This window comes from Fulvia fulva, chromosome 8 (genome assembly GCF_020509005.1).
Source record: "Fulvia fulva chromosome 8, complete sequence".
Classification (NCBI taxonomy): domain Eukaryota; kingdom Fungi; phylum Ascomycota; class Dothideomycetes; order Mycosphaerellales; family Mycosphaerellaceae; genus Fulvia; species Fulvia fulva.
Window position 1 is genome coordinate 1,738,281 of NC_063019.1, and position 17,649 is coordinate 1,755,929.

Consider the following 17,649-nt stretch of genomic DNA (forward strand, 5'->3'; position numbering starts at 1 on the left):
GTTTAATGGCTTCCGGTCTGATGCGTGGGCCAACGCCAGTCCGCAGCGCCACATCGTAGGTGGGAGAAGCTTTAGCCCTGTCAAATTCTCACACCTCCATATGATCTACCATAGGCCAGTACTTCCTCATGAGCGTGCCGACAGCGTCTTGTTGCTTCGTGACCCAGCCAGCTCCAGCGAAATGCATCACAAACATGCCAGGCTTCCAAGCAGTATTGAATCGAGTGTCGCGACATGGGATCTCTTCCGGATATGCGTTGAAAATCCATTGAGGCGCGATGACACTCTTATTAACAACGTCAAACTCATTGCTAGCAAGCATGTCACGCAAGACCTCCTGCTCATTGCGAACAAGATGGTTGTGATTGGTGGTGTTCATGGCCAGCACATTCGCTCCGGCTCGCCATTGCTCGACGAAGTCCAGCACCCAGGGTGATGCACGTAAGAACATGCTGCCAGCATTTAGAGGTTGGCAGTCTCGGGTGAGGATGAGGTGCATATCGTCTCTGCTGCTGCCTTCTAGCTCTGCGAAGAGCAAGCTCTGTTCAATGACGCTATCGAGGCGTATATCAGTGTTTGTGATGAGAGTGTCAAAGTCGACCATCCATAGCCACTGGTAACTTTTCCGTCCCGAGAGCGTGGCTTCTACGGCGTCTCTCGTGACGTTCAGCTTGTCCCAGACCTTCGCGTACCCGTGAGCTGGCTCAAAATCCCAGATCAGATCATGTCCGTGCTTCTTCGCATATTTGTGCTTGTTACTGAAAGACATCCAGTCATAGCTTGTCTCTTGCGTCGTCATACACAGGATGGCAAAATCCGAGGGCCCGGGCAGGGACTTCTGCTCCGCCACATCGATGGTTTGTTCCCTGTGACCAGCAGGAGCTCTACCGTGGCGATAGAGCAGTAGCAGCAACAACCCAGCAATGCCAGTGATGAGGAGCCACGGTCTCCGGGGCATTGCTTGGCGGAAAGGATGCAACATCTTGCAGCTGCGCTCAATGCTTTCCCGGCGAGGAAGTACACTCGGTGCGAAGCGGTCTCGCGTCCAGAATGACTGCACAGAGACATGCGCGAAGGAATCCCGCAGCTCGTGTTGCCGACGGAGTCATCGTACGCGGACATGCACGTGAGACGGGTCTTCGCTTCCTCTTCAAGGTTCCGTCCAAGCTTCTCTTCTCCTGGCTGGTTCAGGCTTCAGCGCCACTTCCAGACTTTACTCCGATTTCTCTCCACCTCGACATATCATCAAGTCCATCACGATCATGGAGAGTTGCGCTCAAGACCAAGTGTACGTATCCCTTGTGCTAGGGTTCTACCGCCACGACCTGAATCCGTGGCTTCTGGACCGCGCTTAGTGCCTACCGCACGTGGACGAAATGCACGGCGCGTCCGCAAGTATCGGAACAGCATATCTGACTCTGATAATCATAAGGCGCCTCCATTGTAGTATGTGTGAGATGCTCTCGCCCTGGCTGTTTTATGTCCTGGACGTGGCGCCAGTATCCGCAACCCGGTGCATGGATCTGATGACTGACGGCAGGCCTGGGCGATGCTTCCGCCTCAAGCAATGTCGCCGCTTCGCTCCTGCCGTTGACCTTCACACCTTGGCATCATCCAGAACTACATTTGGTGGCCCAATTCAGCACTTTGACTGGCAAGAGAGCACGTCTGTGGACGCCACGCTCCGCATTGATCTCTTGTCATGCATGGCAACACCACGTGGCTGACGGACGAGACCGACTAGCTTGATATCAAGGTGATTGAGCACTGTCGTTGTCTGAAAAGTAAGGCTTGTCCAGTATATATAATATGCTAACCTGGAAGTATCCTCTTTCATTCAATCGCCATCCTACTCCACACAAACAATCAAGCCAAACACCAGCACACACTCGTTGATCCTCTACACGAGACCACATTCATTCGCAAGATGAAGTTCACCCTCACCCTCCTCACCGGCCTGGTGGCATCTACAGTATCTGGCCTCACCATCCCAAACGCACAACCAGAGACTGGAGCCGGCATCTCCTCTAGCTCAACCGATGCACAAATCATCAAGTCCACCTGGTCTTCCTGGTACGCCGACGTTGCAACAGTCTCCTACTTCCTCGACAACGTCGCGAGCAAGAAGTACAAATCACAGACAGCCTACCTAGCCGCAGCACAAGGCGCTCTCGCTGCAGAAACGGGGCAGACTGCATACCAAAGAGTCCTCAACCAGGAGCTCAGCCAATACGAAGGCTACAAGGCTTCGAACTCGACTCTATCTGACGGAACCTGGACCAACGTCAAGAGCTATCTCGAGCAGCTCACCAAGTTGGACTTCAAGAAGGATTGCACCAAGATTCAGGAGATTGTGAAGAAGATCAACTACGGTGACGACCAGTACTCTGGACGTTGCAGTGTCATTTTGCCAGCTATCGACACATACTTCGCTCTCGCCTACAAAGCATTGCTGGACCCACAAACTCCAGGCTACACCGCCGCCGATAAGGGATTCAAGAACTGGCAGAAGGCTATTCGTCCACGCGCATGTGCAAGCAAGAAGGAGCGTGACTTGTTTGACATGGATGTGCAGTCGGTTGAGGACATTTTGGAGTAAATCAAGTTTGGGAAAGATGAACGAGACAGATGGCATGATAGACGCCGGCCATGCGGCTCGGCGATGTGATGATTAGAGAAGATACCCACGTATGATGCATCGAGAAGCAGACACTTCCCATCACACGGTTGAAAATTGATGACCTTTCTGATTGCGCTGCTCGAGCGAGCGTCATAAATAACGGCTTTGCCCGTTCGCTTGCCTCTGGATCGCAGGCCTATCTGTGTGACATTTGTAACCCTGTATATTACGCAAGGAAGATCGAAACAGATAGACTTTCATCTGACACATCATGCGATGGAGATCCTCTTCTTATTGATAGTGCAGATCTGTGCGTAGCTAAAGAACGAATAAGGGTCAGTCCCAAGGATCCAACTCCGTGATAACTCAACCTGACATTCTGATTCCTCAACCACTTTCCCACTTCGCGGCGAAATTCCATTCCTGCTCCATGACTGTCAACTCACTTCACATCAACCCCACTATCCGCATCATCCTCCCTCTCCTCTCCCACCCCACCAACCGGCTCCCTAACCATAATATCCAACCCAACATTCTCCCTCTTCCTCTGCAACCAAATCTCCTTCTTCAACTCAAACCCCATCTTCCCATAAATAATCCTATTCACACCATTGCTACTCTCCAAATAACACGCCTTCCCACCCCGGTCCGCCATCGTCGTCACATACTCAATCGCTTTCCTTGCATACCCTTTTCCGCGACCGGAAGGCTTCGTGCCGATGTAGACGAGGTACCAGGAGTCTTGGTCGCGGGGGCCCATTATGGAGGCCTTGGTGTGGTTGAGGAGGGGCAGGAATTCGTTGAAGAAGCGGCCGCGGCCGAGGGGGGAGAGTTGGTAGGTGAGGCGCCACATGCCGGAGCGCAGGAGGGTGAGGTAATCGTCCATGTTTTGGGTGGGGGGCATCCTAGTGGGAGGTTTTAGCTTGGTTTCGTTGTGGTGTGCTTACGGCGTGATGGGGTAGGGTCGTACCAGAGTGCTACGCAGTCGTAGTCTGGACCTGCGCTGACTACGAGGCCCTTGAGCAGATGGGCATACGTGATGTACTCCATCATTCGCAAGTGCAGATCCCATTTCTGCTGCTCGGACCAGTGGGCCGTATCTGGAGTGTCAATGAAGTACCGACTGGAATGGTCCTCCCAGAAGGAGAGTGCCAAAGAGTATCCAGCTTGTTTGTTGTCGTCGACAGTCAGGACGCGAACACCATTGTCACCAGTAATGGTAGTAGTCTTTGACGGGCAGTTTCCCATGACTTTCTCAGCCACGATAGTTGGTTTTGAAACACCGACATCTACCGCAACGCTGTTCAAGGCTCGCTTCTCAGCATTGACTGTGATGCTTGCTGAGATTGGTTGCTCCATGATTGCGGTAAATTAGAGTCGAAGTGTTTGCGACTACTACTACGAAGTGGAATGAATGTTCGGCCTGACTTTCTGGAGATGTCGACGAAATGCGACATCAACGTGGTATGCTTGGTTTGGACGATATCCTTCATGCGGGTAGCGTTTGGGTAGGACGTTCGTGTGGCTCTGAGCGTAAGCTGGTTTTGAAAGCGTGTGAAGGTGAAAGTGAAAGGCAGAGATATGGTAGACTTGGTAGATGCTTGGGTTGTGCTATCTAGCGGACGTCCACTGAGCCGCAGGAAAGTGTATTCTTGCTGGTGAACGGGACAGAGCAAAAGGAAGTGAGGTTCAGACTTGCCTGATATACCTGAGCACCTGTGCCTATCAGATGCATCCCACGGCGGATCCGCAGTCTTACGCATAGTGATGCGGAAGGGCCCGCGCATACGGCTGTTGGCTCATCCTTCGGGAAAGGGTTGCATTGATTGTGTTGTTGCTGTTTGAGACTTATCGTGACATGCGAAGCACGGTGTCATCGGCTGCACGATGTACACAGTTTGCTGATAGATCCAGATCGTCTCCGGCTGTTCATGTTGCTGGGCATAGGCACATAGAGACAAACTGTTGTCGTTGTTGAAGTCCTGATAGCTTCGCTTGTGCCTGCCAATCGCGGTCTAGATCGCCTCAAGTTCGGGCGGCCAAGCAATGGCGATGATGTTGCTGGTTGCTTCCAGGCCTCAGCTACATGTATGGTTGACATGTGTCTCGGTGCGATATTGGATCGAGCCAGGCAGGGTATACCAGGATCGCTGGTCGAGATACGACTTGCACAAGCCAATCGTTGAGCTGGCTCGGTGGTGTTGTTGTTCGGGTGCTGCAACGCTGCGACAGCTCTCTCCGCACCTTAGGAGCTGTAGTGGAACCCACCTTGCCTCCTCTTCAGTGACACCTCTTGCCTCGTGACCAGATAGCGGAACGAAAGACGAATCGCAGAGGCCCTTGCGTCGTAACAACAGCAACGAGGACTCCCATCCAGAACACAGTCGGTCCAGCAAGATGAGCGCCAGGCATCGCATAAGCCGGTCACCCTCGGATCAGCGGGGCGGAGCTCCGGCGACGGCAACGTCAGCAACGACAGCATCACCGTCGAGGCGGCAGTCGATAGCATCGGGTAGTCAGAGTGCTGTTCGGAGTGTCGGAAAGGCATTCGTGAGCATCTTCGCAGCCAAGACGCCGTGCGCCATGAGGAATGAGATGATACCGAACGATGAAGAGAAGAACCACCGGTATGGTGCGAAGCAAGAGGAGAATAAGAGGCTGTGTGGTACCGATGAGAAAAGCGGCGTTTGAGATGTGAAGAGAAGGATTGCTTTTGTCATGCGTTGTGAGAGACACTGCTGAGGCTGTGAGGCATTTGCTGGAAAATGCCGCACACGTGGACCGAGCGCCCAAGACACACACTCCATGTTAATGGAGGTACCACATCAGCAACACTGTCCTGGTGTATGAATGTGTTGATCTGCCAGAGACATGACCAGGGCTGAAGCTGGCCATTCGGTCATATAAACATTGGTGACACCGTGGTTGCCTGCTAGAATCCATGGCTGCAGGTCAATAAAATCTGGAGCTATACCTTCAAAGGCACATACACTCTGCTGTACCTAGGTCGATTCCTTTCAAGACTTCATAACAATCCTGTATGCGTCGTACGCCGGTTAACAAGACTCCACCTCCCACCACTCCCCGTTCCTGTTGACGAAATGGAAGCTCGAAACCAACACACCTTCTGCTGTGAGCTGTACTTTGTACACCCACAGACACAGTCCACCCCATGCTGGCGCCTCCTCCCCTGTTCATGGTGATATCTCCTTCTTCGGTCTGTGCGAGTTGTGCCGCGCGTGTAGCTCGTCGTGATTTTCTCTCGTTGTGCCAGGCGACGGCCACGAAGACGATGGCGACGAAGACGACGACGACTCCGGAACACGCCGCGCCCCAGATGATATTGAAGGGTGGTGCCATTTTGATGTCGGCGTAGCGCTTTGAGAGCTTGGTCAGTAACGATGCGTGGGGGAGCGTGAAGCGCACATACGATTTGATTGTGTTTCCGTCGCTGAGCATCTCCAAGAACCGCACCAGGTCCCAGGGGTCGATGGCGCCGAGTCTGATGTGAGGTTAGCACAGTCCTCCAGCTTCACCGGCTATCTGGCGACACGTGCCCAGCAATCCTGGCACGGCGTATGGCTTGTGGATGTAGCAAGAGAGGAGGGGTATTTGGCCTCGCAGAGGCAGGAGTTCGTCCTTGTGTGGTGTATGTCGCTTTGGGATGTCTTCGAACACGAGACTTGTAGATGTGGTTGCGCAGTGCTGCTGGCACAACGAGGAGACGGCAACTGCTGGCGGGTGGCCGAGACTGCGCCATGTCTTCAGCGGTCGTTGGCAGTTGCAGGTGTTGGTGCTGGTGGAGTCAGGCGTGAGAAAGAAGATGAAGGTGCTCGTGGTATGCATCATGTAACGGCCTTGCGTTTGCGACCTGACGTCACATACTGTATGCTCCTTCCTCACTCACATCAGCGATATGTCAGCCTTCATCAAAGCCTGGGCATCACTTCGCGGATCACTTGTGACGATGGCCCGCCCATGCCATCTCCTTGCAGTACGAACAGTGATTCTCGCATGCAACACATCCCTCGCAACTGTGACCTTATCCTCTTCGAGATCGGCGTACAACTTGTCAAGATACGTCTCAGCCGTCAGCCACGAAGTCGAAGGCGTCAGGTCCCACACCAACATCCGAACCAGCGATCTTTGCTGTGAAGACATCAGCCGAAGCAGCCATGTCAGTCGATTGGCACTTTGGAAGTGGATCTGAAGCTGGCTGTACCACATGTCAGACGCCTCTGCTCTCAGCTGCTGGCAGGTCTGCAGAAGAGCTGGAACATGGAGCCGTCGCTTGACGGCGCAAAAGTGGTGGTGCCGATGCCAGTTGAGGCAGGTGCAGTATGTCTCGTCGCCTGCGAAGACCTCCTTGTAGATATGGTTTCTCAGCTCCGGTGGCAAGGCCAAAAGTCGACTTCCTTCGTGAGGGTCCGCTCTAAGATCGAGCTTCTCATTGTGGCCAATGCCTCTTGACTTTCCCAGAGAAGTCCGTGCCTCTTTCTTGGTATTATCATCCAGGCTTCTAGACTTCAAGGGGGCGGCGACCTTCGATCTTCTCTTGGAGCTCATCAACCTGCCTCTGGAGATGATCGTCCTCGCGTGTCCGAACACGGTCTCGAGCTGCTTTTGCTTCCTGGTGAAGTGCAGACGCTTCATTTGCTGCCTGGCACTTTTGGATGAGGTCGTAGCCATAGCGGCCGGCGTAGTAAAATCCAAAGGCGTTGAGGAGCAGAAGCGGGAATAGACGGCACACGACTGCTTGGGTGAGCGACATGGTCCTAAGATTGACATGACAATGAGGATGGCTGCCTCTTGGAAGGAAATGTGAGCTCCTCGCTTTTGAGGACGACCGATGACATTCTGGTTTTGAGAGGCAAATTTCTTTCGAAGTTACCCAGCGCATCGAAACACCCGCCCAGTTACAATGATTGAAACGGCCTGAGTGATCACTAGCAGTGATGTGGAACATCCAATGAAGAGTGTCCGATATACCCAAACCATACCAGCCTAGAGACAGCATCATGATTCTCCCAGAAGATTCCCAGGCCGCTATCGTGCGCACGAGCTTTATGATTGCACAAAACCTACAACCATCCGCCTTCGCCCAGGTAGCTGCGACAAATTATTAGCGCGTCATTTCACGAGCATACCGCGGGGCACAACTTACATTCTGGTGAATGCGGCCCTCTTCACTCTGACGTCTGCCTGCTCCAATGTCTTGCAGCACCTATCCGTGAAGCGAGTTCTCACGACGGCATCCGGAAGATTGTCCGCGTCCTTGTCATCGTACTGGATCGTGATGTCGCTCAGGGCTCCCCTTGCCTTCGGGTCGATCGACTTCAGCCACGGGACAAGATCTGTCGCAGTCTTGCCCGAAACCTTGAGCTCGCTGTAGTAGATGCTGATCGCCTCTTTGCGAATGTAGGGGTCGCTTTGCAACAAAGCAGGGATCTTCACGCGCCACTTGCTCTTGCCACGGAAGTTCGGACGTGGAGCCCAGTCCTTGCCTTCTGGGAAGAAGTAGTAGCCGTAGATGCGGTTTCGCACCTCAAGTGGGAGGTTCATGAACCATGACCAGGTGATGACCTCGACGGTGCAAGTGATGTCTGCCTCGGGGTCGGTTACCTTCGACTTCTTCTTCTTCTTGACTTGGAAAGTCTTGAGCACGATTGGCTTCAAGTTGCTTACGTCCTTGGGCTCTTCTTCTTGCAGAGGGATATCTACTCTGCTATCCCTCAAATCTTCGGCAGGGTGGTTGTTCGTCCCTGCAGCCACATCCGCCACGGCCTCCAGCTGCTCTTGCTCGTACGCGCCAGGTGTCTCACAACCGAACGGACCTGAATCGGCCATCTCGTGATCCGCATCTGGAGCCCCTTGTGGCAAGGCCTCATCACTCTCATGGATACGAGGGGACTCGCAAAAGTACGGCGGTGAAGCTTGACCGGAGTCTTGCCTGTGAGCATATGATGGTGTCGCGCTGTCATCGAAGAAGTAGTCTGGAGTCGCCAACTTCGCGCCTGGTGCTCCTGGTGTCGCGACATACTCTTCTCGCATGATCCTCGGGGTGTAGTAGATTGGTGTCTGCGCAGACAGGTGGCTGTGGTTCATCTCCTGGAAGATAGGGTCTGAGTCGATGTCTGCTCGTGTGATGTGTTAGTGGAGGATCATGGTACTGGACTGAGGTGCACTCGCCTGCATTGTGCTGAGGTGTTGGTGTGAAGAGATGGTCGAGATTTCTTGGAGACATGGTGGCGATATTGCTGGTTGATTGTCGTTTGTCTCGAGGAGGATGTAATACACGCGACAAAATGTGAGGTCTTTATGAAGCATTAGAGTGCTCGTGAGCATGTGGGCCCGCTCATGCTGCCGGGTATCAGAATGAGTGAGTGCAGCCGCTCAGTGAAATTGGTGGCAGCTCATGGTGGTAACCACTACCACTGCAGCCGCTCACTTGGCCTCTCAGTTGCAATGCGACCAAGATCCTAATTCTCCAGAGGCCCTTCAAGATTCCTCATGACGGCGAGGCGTGCTTACTATTGTGTCATCAGTGGTGGCGTGCGATGATGAAGTAGATTCGACAGGCTCACTCTCACCTTCGGCTGAGGCTGCCATTATTCTGGCTGGGCTTCTTAGTCGTGCCTGTGAGACCGGGATTTGAGGGATTTACATTGTTTTTTCTGTTTGCTTTATGTTGGTGTGAAAGGTGCGGGCATGTGAACGCCAAGTCCCTCTGGGTGAGACTGGTACTGTACAGCGGTAGTGGACTGAAGGAGCGCAGAACATGCCGTTATACCTTGATGCTACTTGCCAGAAGCTATGGAGTGTGCTTTTGCCATGTGTACATATTAGCTAAAAATTTCAGAATATCTGCAAGGCTGCGAACGTTGATGATGACGTGGTGTCAGCCGGAACGAACAACACTCTTGGCGATCTGCCGTCCTCGATTACAACTAGAAATTTACCTCTCCGGAAGTAGTGCACTTACTTCAATAAAGTGCCTAGTGTATTTCTTACAACGGTGGCTTCCATATGTAGGTCATCGGTTCTCCTCCGCAACCTGGTAGCAAAGTGCCTCGACTGCGTCGATTGCTTTGCTTCTTGTTGTACTCCGACCAAGCTCGAACACGCGGGCTTCTTCCTCACAGCACTTGCGGTTTGCGCCGCTCGATCTAGGCCATCAAAAGTACCACCAGCCGTCCACGTTCGTACCCGGCTTGGTGGTTAAGGCCATGCATGACTAGACACGAGACCTCCCACCAAACTTGCAAAAGAAGACCTATCCAATCTGATACCCTCTACAGTCATCGACCTCGTTGAATTTTTCGATGACTGCAAAGCGCGCTTGCGCGTTGAAGTTGATATCAGATTTGGATGGGTTCAAGAAACAGGGCTCAATGAAGAGGGCGCGTTGAAGTTGATATCAGATTTGGATAGGTTCAAGAAACAGGGCTCAATGAAGAGGACTCATTGAAGAGAGCTCATTGAAGAGAGCTGAACAACCTAATCTCCTATGCTTGTGGCGGAAGATTTACTCGCTATGGTCTTTTTTGCGCAGAGCGTTCACTGCGGGTTGTCTTGCTTGTTTGCTTGATTGGTAAGCGTAAATTGCAAATGTGATATGTAGCTTGTTGCGGACGCGGCCGAGGCGCATGTGAAGATCTGAGCATCTGCAACGAGTATTAGCAGCCTCACAAACCTCTTTGGACGATCGAGCTGATAGGTTGTTGCGGCTCTGGCATGGTTCCACAGGTGGTCTCTTCAGACTCTGAAGGTTCGCGTCCCGTCGCGCTGGGGGTAGATGTCACTTTCCATGAACGATACCAAATGCCTTGTCAGATCCGACGTCTCCATTCTCTCCATTGATGGAGAGCAGCGACCTGAGCGCCATACCATATATACAGTGTCATGGTTTCTCATCCCTGTCCACTCGTGACCTTACTTCGTCCGCACCTGCTTCAATTTCTTGGGACTGTGCATAAACTGATCCGCATACGCCTTTGGAATTACCCTCCTCTCATTCGGCTCCTGCACAAAGTACTCGTAACCCTGCTTGTTCGCAAATCTGATGGCATCGTCCTTCGTCGAGAAGTTCAGGTGTGTGCCCTGCATGAAGTCTGCACTCGACTGCCATCCCATAAGTGGGTTCTCCCATCGGTGGCCCTTGCTAAGAGGATCCCAGTCCATACGCCAGTGGTGAGATGGCCAGTCGCCGGATTGGGTTGCGGTTTTGACGGGTTTGTAGATGCTGGGAGATGAATCAGTGGTAGCTTCAGGCAAGAAGACCTGGTGTGTTGAACATACCGAACTGTGCGAGCTTGGAGCTCAATTGGCGCGCCGGACAAAACTGCGGCTGGCATGTCTACACCGGGCTCGCTACCGTCCATGACACGCATTGGCACCGGTGAAAAGTTGCTTGAGCACCATGTCAGCATAGATCTCCTCCTCTATTATTGCCTTGTCTCTGCCAGCTCCTTACGATGTCCTGTAGTCTGCTGCCACGCTCCAGTCTGGGTTGTGTCTGGCCTGACCCTCCGCAGCACCCTCCTGTCTGATCATTGAGCTCTCATTGCTCGTGGCTCCGCTGCTCGGTGGCTCAGATGTGCTGGCCGTCTCTCTGTCCTTCGTGATTCGGTGCTGGTCGTGTTGGGCGGATTGGAAGCGTGCGAGGGCTGGCGCGCCGAGAGAAAGTGCTGGCCTGGCTGCTGCAGCGCGCAGTACTGCCGCCGTTCGTAGTGAGGCCATTGTGTTCTGTGTACGGGATTAACAGTCAGTGAAGCGCTGCTGCTGCTGCTCTCAGGCGAATGAAGTGGTAAGCGAACATCGATTGGAGATGCCGGCCGGAGCTCCGGAAACATCCGTCATCGCATTGAACCTCTCTCACTTCGCGACAGCAGCACATCTTCAGATTACCTCACAGAGCACACATCGCAGCCATGGTCTCCTCAATAATCCCACCAAAGGTATGAGATGTCGACAATGTAAATGTGTGCACATACTGACTTCGTGCCCAGGTTGCCTCGCCCAACGTACGTTCTCCGAGCTCGCCCTTCGGCACACTCTCAGCACCGCGATGCGACGGCGAAGCGATACGCGAACACATACACTGCGAGGAAAGACGACTGTGAGGAGGATGCAAGCTGACAGAGAGATGTACAGGCCATCGGCGGTGCCGCAGATGCTGCGCGCATGCAGAATGTTGTCGGATTCTACGAGAAGCTCCCACGCGGCGCTGCTCCAGCACCAAAGCCAAGCGGCCTTTTCCAGAGATACCAGGCTAGATACATGGGAGCCAAGCCAAGCCCAATGCGTGAGTCGACTCTGGACATGATTGAAGCAGGGAATGCGAAGACGAGGAGGAGAGGAAACAAAAGGGCAGAGTCGTGCTAACGGGTTTGAACAGCAATCGTCCACGTCGTCGGCAGCATGATCCTTCTCGGATACGCACAGAACTACTACTTCCATCTCCGTAAGTGAAGATCGGGCACATCGGCTGGAAGCAGATACTGATGTTTAGCAGGTCACCACAAGAACAACGCTCACTAGAGCTGTGTGCTGGGGCAAGTGAGGCAGGGTCAGGCTAGACGAAGGATCATCCGTACATATGAGACAGCATCAAGTCCTGCGAGGCCATCAAGTCTCCTTTGTTCTGATGTGTAGCATCATGTGCCACTGAATGCATCACGTGACTCGTGGGAATGAACATGCCGAAACACTGCCTTGTGGTCACTCGGAGCCCGTGCATCCTTTGGACATATAGCGTGCTACTAGAAGTGAATCATGTCATTGGGAAAAGAGCGTGGTCTTACTCTGTCCACGTTTCCGCGAGGTTTCAAGTGACTTGCTGCGCACGGCCGTTCCCGTTCTGGCTGCGGATCTAGTACGTACCTCGACTCCAGCTCTCGTGCTTGTGCCTCCTTTGCGACAACGACTCACACCCCATCCACACGCACCTCTCCCACCTCTCACCTCCGCGCAAGCGAGAGCCGGAAGCTCGTTACTTCCACCCAGTCGTCGCACACCGGCGCTTCCCACCAGCCTCGAGAGCAGCGATCGCACCACCGAGAACAGCAGACCAGGCTTCCTTCGTCTCCTCCGAAACAGCAAGAGAAGGCGCACAGTCGTGGCGGAAACAGCCTCCTGACATTAGGTACAAATTGCCCTTTGAGTAAAGTACTCGCTTGCAGCTGAGAAGGAGCGTTCTGGCACCGTCGCGTGACTGCGCTGAGTGCGCGGCGGCGGAGAATGCGTCCGGATCTTCTATCATGCACCCCTTCAGCAACACCTTTATATACAGCACATTCTGACCAGCACTCTTCGCCGACCGCAGACCGGAACACTGTTATGGCAGAGCAGCATAGCCACAATGTGGTAAACAACGATCAGTCGACGAGCGGTTCGCCGCTGGTCGACGCCGCCGTGAACCCAACCACCACCGATTCCGCCGCCAGCGGCACCCAAACACGACAGCCACCCATCACGAATACCTCCGAGGCATCTCACCCCGTAGAGAAGCTTATCGAGTCAATCACCAGCGCCCGCGACCCGTCCGAGAAGCACATGTCTGGATCTGACGCGGCTACAGGAGCAGCAGAGCCAAGTGCTGGTGATGCTGCGAATGCATCTGCTCAGCATTCAGCCCCGGTCATCGAGGAACGCGACGGAGCCACTCACAACGAGCAAGTCAATGGCGTGCGCGATGATGCCAGTCAAGGAGACGGTCCGGCGGATGAGGTTAGGAGTAACGCGGACGTTTCAGTCGACATCAGCGTGAACTCAGATACAGATGGCAGCAAAGCGGGCTTGGCCCAGGACGGCAAGCATCATGCGCGCAGCAACTCTGTCAAGAAGCCGACCACCTTTAGCAAAGTGACTGCGACTAAGAGCTTCATGAACAAGATTGCGCCAGCAGCCCCAGCTACTGCGAAGATCGGCGAGAAGCCTAGCGCAGCTGCGGCACCCACATCTCTTGCCAACAAGCCTCGATTGATCGCGAAGACCGGAGCTTCTTTGGCCAACCTGCAGAAGTCGCGTGTTGGTGCGGAACCCGCAGCTGGTCCAGATGCCAGTAAGGTCTGGAACAAGAATCGGCCACAGCCACAGGCGCCACCCAGGCAGTTCACTGATGAGGAGCTGAAACAGCAGTACGGCATTCACCTTGCGACTCGCTTACAGACCGATGGTGACGGCAAGGAGCCAAAGTGGGCTGATATCGACGATGACGAGGACGATTGGGCACCGGAGGCAGTGGTATGGATGGATGGCACGAAATCCACAATCGCACCAGAGCCCACACCGCCACCGACGAAAGAACAAAAGCCGGCAGCCGCGCAATTGCCAAAACCTGCGGACGGAGTACGACCTCGACTTGCCTTGAAATCAGAACGAGCTGGGGCCGAGCAACAGATGAGGATCTTGAAGCCCGGTGTTGGTACGGCGCAAGCCAAAGCGAGCACTCCAGGAGCACCATCTCCCAGCCCAGACAAGGACAGGCTATCTTTGAAAGCAACGGCACCAACACCAGCCAAATCTCCTTGGGCAGCAATTCCCAAGCCTGAGGCCGTGGCTCCCATCAACCCTCCTACCCAACAGCAAGCTATGCCACCTCCACCAATGGCTTCTCAGGATGCGCGAGCGTACGGCAACGGTCCACCTCCACCTGTCCGCGAGATCGCTGCAGACACGTTCGACCGATCTTGGCGAGAGGGAGAAGGCGGTCACAGAGAGCTGTTCAATTCGACCAACGGTCGCTACGAACAAGCTCCGGAGGGCCGGCGATACAGCAGACCGCAGGCGGGCTTCCAGAAGCCTGCTCTTTTGCAACGCGGTGGACCGACTGCACAGTCACCCGCGGAACCATCTGCTGCATTCCAATCACGAACCTCGTCGCAAGCAGATGGTAGCTGGGGCAGACGCCGGGGCTCTAGTGTAAGCCAAGGCAGCATGCCTCCTCCGCGGCGGATGTCGGTCAACCAACGACCAGAGCTTGCTGGCACTCCTGAGACCATTCCCGATGTTGGCTCTCCGAAGACAGGTCGTGGTGAATATGCTCGGCCGTCTTTCTCGCAGCAGTCTGCTTGGGACCAACAGCTGCCACCTCCACCTGAGGCCGGAACTCAGGCAGCACAATCAGCGATCCCGCAGGAAGATGCCGTTGAGGTCCAGAAGCGACTTATGGCAGAGAAGCGAGAGGAGGCCATTAAGAGGCGCAAGGAAGAGGAGCAGGCCGAAGAAGCTGCTAAGCAAGAGCGTCTACGAGCGAAACTGGCTGCGCTCGAGGGTGTGGGCAAGTCGAAGAAAGAGCGCGAGGCGGAAGCTGCAGCAGCTGCCGCCAAGGCTAAAGAGACGCCCACCACCGAAAAGTCTGCAGAGCCCGCAACTGCGACCAGCGCCAGCGCGCGACCCGAATCTGCTGAACCCGCAATGGCCTCTGCGAAGGCCGCCTCACCACTCGAAACACAATCACTTCCACCACCACCCGAAATGGCGCAGAAGGAAACACTTGCCGACCACCTCCCTTCACCGTTGCCCACGAAGCCATTGCCTACTGGTCAGTCTGATAGACCTGTGGCCGCGGACTCACAACAACGACAAACATCCCGAAGCCATCTCTCACCCAGAGCCAACGCGCGCGCTCCCTACCAGCAAGCACAACCGCAATACAAGGCACCGTCTTCGTACTCATCACCTGGCGATCGCAAGCAACAGCCGTTTGGTCGATCACCAAACCTTGCCGACGGCCAATTCACGCCATGGCCAAGTACCACACCCAGCACTAATGTTTGGGGCTCATCAGGCATTGGCAATGGCACATTTGACAGCAACAGCAGTTTTGCCCCTATGCCCTTGGCGCAGCAGACTGGACTGCCTCCTCCACCTGGCATGGGCCGCCCACCAACCTCGACTCGCATCTCGCCCCAAGCCGGCTTCAGTCAAGAGTCGTGTTCTCCCAACTTGCAACAGCAATCATTAGCGGAACAGCAACGAGCCTTCGGACCTCCTGGCATGGACTCGAGGCCAGATCCCTTCGCCCAGCAAGCACGACTCAATGGCATGTCACCCGCGCCTGGAGTCGGTCGACCTGTGCATCCGCCAGGACCTATCGGACCTCCGTCCAGGACACAACAGCAGCAAGCCCCGCCACAGCAACGTGGTGACGCTATCGCTGCGTGGAAGAATGCAGCCAATAACCTGCCCGGAGCGTACTCTGCAGAAGCTGCGGCAGCCGAAGAGCGTCGAAAGCGCGAAATGAACGCACCCGTGAAGCCATCCGAGAACCGATACAAGGAGACTTTCAAGCAGACAGCGGTAGATCAAGGCGCTCTGGGCGCACCACGTCGCTATGCGAAGACGGAGTATACTATACACGACGCTCAGGGCTCGCGAACAGTCTCATCGCATAGCCCAGCGCCGCCGTCGACGCAGACCCAGCCACAAGCTCCGGTAACCATGTCTACGCCAAAGCAAGACACATGGAAGCAGCCGACCGAGAATCAGGTCCGCATTCCTGATGGTTCACAGAACCCAGCTCATGGTGGCATGTTGCCTCCACAGCCGCCGATTGGTACGCCACAGGCGCGGCAGACATTGACTGCGTATCAAGTCAGTGCTAACTTCCCAACAGCGCCGCTTGCGCCAGTCATTGATTCGAAGGAACAGTCGCCGCCTCCACCGGACACAGAAAACCATCCCGTCAACGAGGGTGACGCTCATCGTCCACACGTGAAGCTCCCGCCCCCACCTGCTAGAGTCAAGCTGCCGCCAACGTCGCCTTCTGGTCCTTTGCCACCACTCGCGACAGGCAGCTCGGTCCTGATGCCAATGCGCCCAGCAACCAACCCTTATGGCCCGCCGGGCGCCCGCCCCATTGCAATGACACCGGACTGGCAGAGGCGCTTCAACGGACTGCTCGGTCGCGCTGTCATTGAGACTGAGACCCCTCCATCGCCACCAAAGACACCACCCAAAGCACATGGAGCGAGCCTGGCAGTAGCGGTCTCCAGCCGAGCACAATGGGACGAGAAGATTGCGGCTGCAGCTACCGTATCTTTACCGCAAGCGCAGAAGCCCAAGACTCAGGAAGGATTCGTCATCGACAACAGCAAAGAGGCCGTGACCAGGCCACTTACCGACGAGATCTTCAATGAAGAGCGTGGCTTCGGCTCAATGCCACCTGTTCGCATTCCTCGTAACACTGCGTACAACACGGCGCCGATACCTGCGCGCAATCGCGAATTCGCGAACTCGAGAATTCAGAAGCCCATGGAGACGCAATCTGGAGCTGACATGTTCTTCTGGAAGCACCCACAAGGTTACTTCGTCACCATCCCTCGCACTCGATTCCACAACAAGCTCATCATTCAGCCTGGTATGGAGGACTATGTCAAGCCCGAGAAGAAGGACAGTCGCAAAGCCAACCACCTGAAGGATCGTCCAGAGGCACAGGATTGTACGCCATCTGGCAGGTGGAACCGAAACAAGCCGGGCAAGGAGATCAGCACCCCTGCTTCTCCAGCTCCTGCCACCCCAGGAAGCGAGCCAGCGAAGGAAAAGGCTACCCCGAAGCCTGTGCGCCAGCAACCATCGCGCCAGCCCTCGAATGCTCCTGCCAACGATGGGCCTGCTGATGCTAGCAAGAACTTCTTCGCAATGCTTACAGATGAGGCCGACAAGAAGCCCGGCCGAGGACGCGGTGGACGTGGACGTGGCCGAGGAGCACGTGGTAGCAGGGGAAACGACCGAGAACACGCAGCCGCTGTGACTGCGACACCGGTCAAGACCCAAGGCTAAGTACCTGCAACGCCTCCTCTACCACAGACTTCAGGATCTGCGCGATCACTGAGGTGCACCGACTCGCTTGATGAGCAAAGCGTTTGGTGTTTGAACAGAGGTTGGGCCAAGCGTTCGTGACCAAACTCGGGGTGCCAGACAGTGCGAGACGTGGAGCACCGCATACGCCTTTCTGATTGATGAACACTTTTTACTGTACCACTGTACGTCTATGTAGTTTTTGAAGCGAAGAGTTGAACATTTCT

General features: G+C 54.8%; 8 protein-coding genes across 8 annotated transcripts; 3 read left to right on the forward strand and 5 right to left on the reverse strand.

Moving 5' to 3' along the window:
• Window positions 1-88: 88 nt before the first annotated feature.
• On the reverse strand, window positions 89-958 carry CLAFUR5_11128 (uncharacterized protein; the record flags this gene model as incomplete). Its single annotated transcript, XM_047910276.1, has 1 exon — window positions 89-958. The coding sequence occupies one exon, from the start codon at window positions 956-958 to the stop codon at window positions 89-91; it is 870 nt and encodes a 289-aa protein (XP_047765066.1).
• A 969-nt stretch (window positions 959-1,927) lies between these two features.
• Window positions 1,928-2,599, forward strand: CLAFUR5_11129 (uncharacterized protein; the record flags this gene model as incomplete). Its single annotated transcript, XM_047910277.1, has 1 exon — window positions 1,928-2,599. One exon carries the CDS (start codon window positions 1,928-1,930, stop codon window positions 2,597-2,599), a length of 672 nt encoding a protein of 223 aa, XP_047765065.1.
• Window positions 2,600-3,062: 463 nt separating this feature from the next.
• On the reverse strand, window positions 3,063-3,979 carry CLAFUR5_11130 (uncharacterized protein; the record flags this gene model as incomplete). The annotated part of the gene is made up of 2 exons (XM_047910278.1): window positions 3,063-3,525; window positions 3,591-3,979. The coding sequence occupies 2 exons, from the start codon at window positions 3,977-3,979 to the stop codon at window positions 3,063-3,065; spliced, it is 852 nt and encodes a 283-aa protein (XP_047765512.1).
• Window positions 3,980-5,596: 1,617 nt separating this feature from the next.
• Window positions 5,597-7,309, reverse strand: CLAFUR5_11131 (uncharacterized protein; the record flags this gene model as incomplete). Its single annotated transcript, XM_047910279.1, has 2 exons — window positions 5,597-6,122; window positions 6,528-7,309. The coding sequence occupies 2 exons, from the start codon at window positions 7,307-7,309 to the stop codon at window positions 5,597-5,599; spliced, it is 1,308 nt and encodes a 435-aa protein (XP_047765513.1).
• Window positions 7,310-7,701: 392 nt separating this feature from the next.
• CLAFUR5_11132 (uncharacterized protein) lies at window positions 7,702-8,815 on the reverse strand (the record flags this gene model as incomplete). Its single annotated transcript, XM_047910280.1, has 3 exons — window positions 7,702-7,729; window positions 7,785-8,754; window positions 8,806-8,815. The coding sequence occupies 3 exons, from the start codon at window positions 8,813-8,815 to the stop codon at window positions 7,702-7,704; spliced, it is 1,008 nt and encodes a 335-aa protein (XP_047765514.1).
• A 1,737-nt stretch (window positions 8,816-10,552) lies between these two features.
• Window positions 10,553-11,359, reverse strand: CLAFUR5_11133 (NADH-ubiquinone oxidoreductase; the record flags this gene model as incomplete). Its single annotated transcript, XM_047910281.1, has 3 exons — window positions 10,553-10,862; window positions 10,919-11,029; window positions 11,094-11,359. The coding sequence occupies 3 exons, from the start codon at window positions 11,357-11,359 to the stop codon at window positions 10,553-10,555; spliced, it is 687 nt and encodes a 228-aa protein (XP_047765515.1).
• A 191-nt stretch (window positions 11,360-11,550) lies between these two features.
• Window positions 11,551-12,160, forward strand: CLAFUR5_11134 (ATP synthase subunit f, mitochondrial; the record flags this gene model as incomplete). Its single annotated transcript, XM_047910282.1, has 5 exons — window positions 11,551-11,577; window positions 11,629-11,643; window positions 11,762-11,924; window positions 12,018-12,083; window positions 12,135-12,160. 5 exons carry the CDS (start codon window positions 11,551-11,553, stop codon window positions 12,158-12,160), a joined length of 297 nt encoding a protein of 98 aa, XP_047765508.1.
• Window positions 12,161-12,958: 798 nt separating this feature from the next.
• CLAFUR5_11135 (uncharacterized protein) lies at window positions 12,959-17,404 on the forward strand (the record flags this gene model as incomplete). Its single annotated transcript, XM_047910283.1, has 2 exons — window positions 12,959-16,178; window positions 16,239-17,404. The coding sequence occupies 2 exons, from the start codon at window positions 12,959-12,961 to the stop codon at window positions 17,402-17,404; spliced, it is 4,386 nt and encodes a 1,461-aa protein (XP_047765509.1).
• Between the last annotated feature and the right edge of the window lie 245 nt (window positions 17,405-17,649).